Below are 8,763 nucleotides of genomic sequence, written 5' to 3' on the forward strand. Positions count from 1 at the left end.
CGGACTAGATGATCTGCTCAGGTCCCTTCCGACCCTAGAAACGATGAAACTATCCCATGGGACTGATGAAAGACTGATGCAAAGTACCCATTTAATAAGTTGGCTTTTTCCTGGGTGTCGGTTGCAATTTTAAGAATATTGTACTTTGTTACGGTCAGTATCTGTTTTAGATTTTTTGCTGAAAATACAGCAGTGAGAGTAGGCAAGAATCTCCTTTCCAGGTACAGAGAGGAGCACAAAGCTCTTGTTGCATAAGACTGTAGTATGCTTGTTCTTAACACCCAGTTCTTGGTACTATAGCACAGCACAGGGTGAACTTGTTCCCTTCTGCTCAACCTGGTGCCCTCAAGCTTCCAAAATGTGTTTTATAAACCTTCAAATAGCAGAGCATCTGTGTTGAGTAACTGAAAAACAAAATGGCTCAATATGTCAGTTTTTGAGACAATGGGGGTGAATCTCTGGTGCTCTAAAGTCAGGTTCTGGCTCTGTCTAGCTGTTGGCCATCATTTTCATTTCTGCATGAATGACTAGCTTACATGTTTGGTTTTTTGGAGGGCAATAAATATTGAGCCATCTTGTTTACCTTGGAAATGTTCATGTTAGTCTCAGTTATGTTAAAAATTATTTTATTTCAGAACGGCAGTCCAAGTGCATTAAACCCTGAGTATATTGAAAGAAAAAGAAAAGTTGTGACATTTGAAAATACTTTTTTGCCCTGGATCTCCTAAAGCAAATCTGGCTGATCCTGTAGACAGTGATTTTTCTAGTACATGCAAAATAATTCTGTATTGGAGCAAGTTTGTGGAGACACTGAGGTCTACAAATGCTTAAGGTGGTAATGCCATATTGGTGAAATGATCATGTTGCACTATTGATCATTCAGGAGCCATGTATCTTTTGAAATGATACAAAAAAGTAAAATCTTGAAAGGTTATCACTGTTCTTCAGTCTTGAATTCAACAAGGCCATGACGGTACTGAGTGCAGGCAGAAACAACTAAACTTTTTGTTTGTTCAAAACTAAGAAAAGACCCATTCTGCATATTTTACTTTTTCTATATATTTTGCACAAATGTTAGCTGAAAATAACTGGCCATTGTTCATATAACACAACAGCAGCAATGCACGAAGTGTCTGATGCATATACTGACAATAAATAGACAAGGAGGGAATTTACAGATTAGAAGACTCTGCCTCAAGAAAGGGCTCTGTGTTTCTGTAGGCATGCAGTTGAGGCTGTTTGTTGCTGTGGATTTTCTCAGAAGTTCTCTCGGCACCTTGAAAGTTGTGCCATTTGTACTTTTTCATGTGAAACCAAACTAAATTGATATAGCTTTGTAGATAGTTGCTTCATTTAGCAAGTAGCAACTGAAAAGCATATTCTGCTGTTATATGAATTGAAATTTCTATGACTTACATAGACTAAGAAAATTGCAGTGTCATTAACTATAGCTTATACCAGGCTTGTCCAATGTGCAGCCCACCAAGCCATTTTCTGTGGCCTGAGGTCCCTCGCTTGGGACAGGCAGGTGGGGGAGCTGCTCACCCCCATGGAGCCAGACTCGCGTGACCTCCCACATCACGTGAGCCAGGTCCTACTGCCGCCCTGAGGGCTGCGCGGCATGGGGCTGCCCCGGCTGCGTCTGACGGGACGAGCTGAGGACAGTGCCTGCTTTTACTTGTCTCTGGCTCAGCTCCTTGCCCCCGGCATCCTGCCCACCTCCCAGGACCCGCCAGGCGGGAACGGGTCACAGCGCCTGGCACAGGCAGTTGGCAGGGCAGCCCCAGGGGAGCCTCGGCAGGTGGGGTCCTGGCGTGACCTCTGCAGGGCGAGGTGGTGGGAGCCCGTGTCCTCTGGGCTCGCAGCGCTGAGGCCACTGGAGCTGCGTGCATGGGCGGCTGGGCACCATGGTGAGCAGGGCCATGCAGGGGGGCGAGCGAGGGGCTGCGGTGCAGCGGCCACCTCGCTCCGGCCCACCTTGGGCAGCACCGGCTCATGAGGCTGCATTGCTCGGGGGACGGCCCGGGAGGGGGGAGAGGGATTGTCACTCCCTGCAGCTGGGCTGGGCTCTGCTCTCCTGCTGTGGCGGCTGCCTGCGCCCTCCCGGGGGCCATTTGCCTTTGCCGCAGGGAAGCATGGAGAAGCGGAGTGGCCCATGTTCCCCCGAGGCCTTCCACCACCAGGAGCCACCCTGGGCAGACCAGGCCTGAGACCCTGCCAGGCTGGGAACTGGCTTCGCTCTCGCAGTTCTGTCATCCCCCATCTCACGCGTTGGCTGGTCCCCAGCCACGTCTGCCCGAGCACTGCCAAGACTTTGGGCAGCCGTGTTGCTGGTGTGGGCAAGGCTTGGGGAAGCAGTGGCATAGGCAGCCCCTTGGCCTGCGTGAGAGCACCGGCTACATCGGTTTGGTCACATATTTTAACACAGCTGTCAAATATCTTCTGGGGCTGCCTTCAAATGGTGGTCATAGTAGGCAGAAGGGGGCCCCAGCTGTTGGGATGACTGGTTCAGGACATCATTTGCTGTAGTTTGTCACTAGCTGAGCACAGGTGGGGGTTTATGCCAGCTTTGTCTTATTTCAGGCTTGTCCAACATACGGCTCCACAGGGTGATAAAATATGAATATAGCTCGCTGACCCAATGGGTGATAAAAAGTTCATGATCGGGCCCCACATTCAAAAGGGTTGGACCCCCGGCTTATACAGATACAGATTCCAGTCCAAGTTCTGGGGCCATTATTTAGGTGGTGTTCCCAGCGAAAATTAGTGGAAGATCTCCTGGAGTGAAGATTGCCAGTTTTGATCCATTGAGGTCAACTAATGTTATCAAATGCAACTTCAGGTTGTCGCTCTGTGGCTTTTAATACGTTCACTTCCGTAAGCTTATAGGGAAATTATGGATGCTTTTTCCCATTGTGAGATGAGCAATTTTTTCAAAATGATTAACTGGGGATTGTTGGCTTCTCAGCCTTCCCCCAAAAATCTATCCTTATGGATTATGCCTGTGTTTTTTTTTTTCCCTTCCCCAGTGCCGTCTATCCCTCTGGATGTTATTTCCGCATCCAACTCTTCTTCCCAACTCATTGTGAAATGGAATCCACCCTCTCTCCCCAATGGCAACCTGTCTTATTATATTGTTCGATGGCAACAACAGCCCCAGGACAGTTACCTTTACCGGCACAACTACTGCTCCAAAGGTAAGGGAGTGGAAAGTAGGTTTGTGTTAAAATGCCTTAGATGCATACTTATCAGTTTGCATTATTCACATGGGTCAAAGCTTGACCATTCATGTGCACATTGCAGTTCCCCGTTTCATCATGTCTATGAATAATGGCAAATGGAGGTGGAGGGGTTGAATATCGTTTGTTACTGTACCCATTTGTAATGTTAGGGGGGGAAACAATCTCTACTTATTTCTTCTCAAGATAAAGTCCCTATTCGGAGATATGCAGATGGGACCATTGATACAGAAGAAGCTACTGAGCCCACCAAGCCAGAGGGCTGTGGGGGAGAGAAAGGACCTTGCTGTGCCTGTCCCAAGACAGAAGCAGAAAAACAAGCAGAGAAGGAGGAGGCAGAGTACCGGAAAGTCTTTGAGAACTTCCTGCATAACTCCATCTTTGTCCCCAGGTAAGAGACATTGGCTTTTAGCTGTCCTGGCCTGGGGGAATGATACAGGTTTCCCTTGACTGGGGGACTGCTACAGATTTCCTTTGGCTCAAGGCATTTTTAAACTTGAAAGCATCTTTGGATAACACCTGAAACGTGTCAGAACATTGCCTCACAAGGAGCAAGGCAATTTGCAGTTGTCCTGCTTCTCCAAGGCTCTACTAATTTTTACGTGCCTCTCCCTATTTTAGCTAATCGCAAGGGTCCTTACCTGTATTGTTCAAGGGCCTTTTTGCGATTGTTCCTTAGTAGAATCAAGGGTCACTTAAGCAATTCTTCGCTTATAAGGGTTTCAGAGATGAGCACTACATGGCAGACAACTGGTTTCAAACATGATCTCTCTCTCTTCCTCCCCTCCTCCCCCCTTTTAAGTACTTGGGTAAGTCATCATGAAGATTTAATCTGGCCTTAGAAATTAAAGGAGTACTCATGCCTTGTAGAATTAAAAATGGTTGCCCTTTCTAATTCATATCTGCACTAATTATGGAGAGTGTTAAGTTTCCAGGGCTCTTTCAGCAGCTGGGAATTAATTGTACTTTCTCTTCTATGGTGAAGGCTGCTGTTTACATGTTAATGGAGGCTTACCAGTTGAACTGCATTTTATATGGTGTCTTGGAGCAGATACTATTGAATTCTTCAGTGGTTTGATACTTGAGTTTCTAATTTACCTTGTGTGTGAGTTGTTTTTACTTCAGATAATTGGAGTATGGAGCCAGCACACTGTGTACAAATGCTGTATTGCTATGGAAGCAGTCAGATTTTGATCACACATGGAGCCTCATTGGCTCTCCTGGCCGGAGTATGATGGGAAATCAGCGTCTAAGGGACTTCTAATGTGAAGTCTTTTGAGACAGTAAAGCTAAGTCTCGGAAAGCCTACTCTCTTCACTAGCTTCATCTTTAGTATTTTTATTTAGGGACGTGTCGGACTGTAAGCTCTTTTGGGGCAGGGACTGTCAGAATACAAGCCATAAATAGTGCTGCCTTTTAGTGGAATTGTTGAATTCTTGCGTTGACTTGTGCTGCGTTTCAGACGCCATCCGGAGGTAGCGTTAGCTACTGATGCGTTAACAGGCTGGCCGGTTACGGCGCGTGTTGGTCGTGAGCAGTCCATGTGATGTAAACAAGAGGTGGCTTTGGCCCAGGAGTCTCTGAAAGGCATTTGCAAGTTGTACCTTGCCAAAGGTCGCACAATATTAGTTTTACGGAGGAAAAAATGTGTTTGGCTTGAGCTTTGTCATTTGAACAGCTTTACTAAGTTTGCATGGGATAAACTTTCCTGGACCTGAGGAAGAGAAAGAAGAAAGGAAGCTTGAACAAATTATTAACAATTTTTACCCCTATATTGGACCTTTCTAAGATTTTAAGTGGAACAACACATGCTGGGTGCTTTACTATAAACCCTCCACGGCCCCTACCCCAGCTTATTTGCTTTTAGAATTGGAGGAGGTGGAGTGCACATGTGCACATGCACAAGCACACACACACTCCCTTCTTTTCACTGATATAACAGGGGTGGCAGATGGGATCCAAGACATGTAGCAGAGGAATTAAGTGGCTTTTAAGAAATCTGAATGTCAGGGAAATGTGAGATTATGACCTGGCGAGGTTTCTCTCTGGGACAAACCTAAGCGACTTGTTCCTTGCAGATGTCTATTTTTTCCTTTTCTTTCCCCGGGGGGGGGGAGTTGATTCATATGTCAACACAAGCCTCATTAAATGAGGTTGTGCTTCCAGGACTCTACCTGGACCTTCCCGGTCTTTGGGACATCATGAAAAGTACAGCAAGTAAATAAAAGAATCGGACCACGTGGTTTTCAGGTTACTTCAAAACTTGCAGTAATATCAAGTTTACTAATAAACTTGCGGTAACCCAACACATCTAGGGTAGGATGGGTACATACAGAACCACTTGTACTGCTGAAGCTGCTTTTACAGCACTGTGGGAACCATTACTTTGCCCCTTTTCCTTGATTCCCTAGTGCAGAGAGAGAGTAAACCTGTGCTTCTTGGATACCGTAACTTTTCAAATGAGCCCAAGATGGAAGAGCAATTGGATTTTGCACTAAGTTGTCACTTTCTTTTTCTTTCTCTTTTCCCCTTCCATTCAGGTTGGTTTTTATTTCCTTATCTTTTGCTCTTTTCTTTCACTTGGCGGCTAGGTGGATTTTCATGTCCTTTTACCTCAAGATCTGCTTTTATTTTTGGCTGCCTAAGTTGTTTCTCGGGTACTATTTTTTTCCTCATTTGGGTGTTCCAGCAAAACAGCCAGTTGCTTGACAGAAAGTCATTGATGTCCAGTCCCTCAGTATTTTAGTTATGTTTGCCTTGTGGTTAATCTGTGGGTCTCTGTCTCTCCCTAACGTGACTATATCTTTTTTATTTTATTTTTTTTGCCCGCACATTCTGTATCCATAATTTATTTTTTCTGAAGGTAGTGTAGCACCCTGTTTTACATTTTTTTTTTTTTTTTTAGTGACTGCTATAGAGCAAATCTTTATGCATCCTATAAAGGCAGTGGTAGGTAAGGCAGTGCCTTTCAGCCCTCTGATCACTACGATGTGCTGTTATGTTGACATGTACCTTGGTGGTTGATTATTATTATTTTTAATTTAAAAATATTTTGAATCTCATGTCTTTGTCCCAACACTGTGCAATGTTCTCTTTCAGGGCTAGATATCCTTGTGCTTCCGTATGGTCCAAAAAGTTCTCGTACTGTTGAGGAAGAGTGAGGGAATGAATGATGGCTTTGCCTACTCACAGCACTGCTAGATCTAGCCTTTTCAGTAGGTATCGTCAGAGAGATTTCATAGACATTAGGGCTGGAAGGGACTTCAGAAGCTCATCGAGTCCAGCCCCTCCGCCCCAGGGGCAGGAAGTCAGCTGGAGTCAAAGGATCCCAGCAAGATAAACGTCCAAATGTCTCTTAAAGGAGTCCAGAGTAGGTGCTTGCACCACCTCTGGCGGCAGTCTGTTTCAGGCCTTGGGGGCTTGGCCAGTGAAGAAGTTCTTCCTTACATCCAGATGAGGGCTTTATGCTTTGTTCAGTAGGAAATTCTCCCATTTGGGCCAGAGTGTGACTTGGTTAGGTAGATCACGTGGGGTGTTTGTGTTGTCAGTTAACAAAGGGATCCTTTGCCTTATCTGCTGTCTATGCTGTGGGTGATTTAATGTGTATGCTGCCACAACCACAGGATTTTAGAAACTCTCTTGTTGAACCTTAAAGCTTCATCCAGCTTCTGCCTATAGATTCCTAAACAAACTGACCCGAGTAAACTTGCAGCGCTGCAGCTCTTTTTCCACAGGGCGGAGTAGGCTACGGCTCTTTGTTCTAGGATGAGCTGGGTTGAATGAATGTGTTTCCATGTTGACGGGGTACTTTTTCGCTCAGTTTCCAATTCTCGTGTCTTGGATCAGGGATGCGTTGAAATCATTACCGTCACCATTATAATCAATAGACCCAGCAGTGGCCCTAGTACTAGGCAGTCGTATATGGGATGTGAGAGGTGGCACAATGAAGGAGACATCTCTGGTATAGATTCTCTGCTGATTTGTCGTAGTCACCTTGCTTTCTGGGTGTTCTGCTCATTCAGAGTGAAATCACGACAACTTCGGTGACCAGGACTGAATCAGGAAACTGTCAGCTTACTTCTGCGGTCCAGGTTTGTGTGTAGAGAAACCCCAAACTGAAGAGCGCGTGACACCTCTTCCGGACCAGTGATGTGCTGTAGTTGGAGTCGTTCAGTCGCTTGCATTTTTTCTCCTTAGCAACAACTGACAAATAGGTCTGTTCTCCACTGACAATCCTCGGACTTGAAACAGATTGCACGCTTTTTAATTCGGTGCAGAGATTGACTCTAGATGTGTGTGTGTGTTTGTCTCCACAGCGACAGTTTACAACATGGGCTCTTACAAGCCAGTTCTATAAGTTTTTATTTGGTAATTTTAGCTTTCCTTTTTTTCCCCTGTATAGAAATACTTGTGGGCTGTTGAGTCCCAAAAGCTGCTCAGTGGACTCTTTTGCAATACACACCTGTATTACCATGCTGATTTTTCTAAAGTCAGAAGGTTGGCCATTGGTACAGGCCTTGCTACAGAAAGGTGTAGTATAGAAGGAGTACAATCGTCAAAAGTGCACAGCTGTTAACTTTCAGTCTGCTTCCTCAACACAACAAATTAAGAAACTTCTAACTATAATAATTTCATCCTAACTAAAAAATTATGATGGAACCTAGGAGGCTTACAGTTCTTGCTTATTCAATAGATTCGTTTTCTTCCTAAGCTTTTAAATCTGTGACTTCTGGTTGTTTCTTTTTCCCTCCAGCATCAGCAAAATCAAATACAAATCAGATTTGCTTCTTTAATAATTGTGGGTTCATATTTGCCATTCAGCATCACGTCAGCTCTGGTGAGGTCAGTGGAAGTCTGCACACTCACTTGGGACAGAATTGGGGCCTAAAAGATTGTTTTGATCTTTCTGAAGTGGACAGTTAAAGGGTTTTCTAAGCATACAGCATATTCACACCAAGAAATGAACTTCTTTGCTATTACTTTGCAGTTCCTCCTCCTTTCATTCTTCTGTACTTTTTTTTCATCTCTGAAGCCAATTAGATTACTATCTCCTGTCTCACAGTGTTCTTCCCTTTTTGTGGGGTTGGCTTTACAAGTTAACATATTCAATGGACCCTTTTCTACATATACTTTTGCTCTGCAGACCTGACCGGAAGCGCAGGGACGTGTTTCGAGTTGCAAATGCCACTCTTGCCAGTAGGAACAGGAACACGACAGGGACTGATCACTTTGCTAATGCTTCTGATGTGGAGGAGAGCGAAATGGAGTACCCCTTCTATGAGACCAAAGTGGAAGGCAAGGAGAGGACTGTGATCTCCTACCTCCAGCCTTTTACTCTTTACCGGATTGATATTCACAGCTGCAACCATGAAGCGGAGACCCTTGGCTGCAGTGCTTCCAACTTTGTCTTTGCAAGAACCATGCCTGCAGGTACTGTCTGAAAAGTCTCTAAAGCATGAATTTTATTTTACAGAAGATGCATATATCTCATACCGAGAACTGCTTTGGAAACCAAATAGAAAAC

At 45.0% G+C, this 8,763-nt stretch overlaps 1 protein-coding gene across 1 annotated transcript in view; it reads left to right on the forward strand.

Moving 5' to 3' along the window:
- IGF1R (insulin like growth factor 1 receptor) overlaps positions 1-8,763 on the forward strand; it is a 296,066-nt gene that overhangs the window by 253,188 nt on the left and 34,115 nt on the right. Inside the window, exons 9-11 of the mRNA XM_019504019.1 lie at positions 3,030-3,197; positions 3,426-3,630; positions 8,383-8,669. Of these exons, the coding sequence (XP_019359564.1) occupies positions 3,030-3,197; positions 3,426-3,630; positions 8,383-8,669 (660 nt within the window). The remainder of the gene's footprint in view (positions 1-3,029; positions 3,198-3,425; positions 3,631-8,382; positions 8,670-8,763) is intronic.

Source organism: Gavialis gangeticus, unplaced genomic scaffold (assembly GCF_001723915.1).
Source record: "Gavialis gangeticus isolate Ggan-Ray unplaced genomic scaffold, GavGan_comp1, whole genome shotgun sequence".
NCBI classification, from domain to species: Eukaryota; Metazoa; Chordata; order Crocodylia; family Gavialidae; genus Gavialis; species Gavialis gangeticus.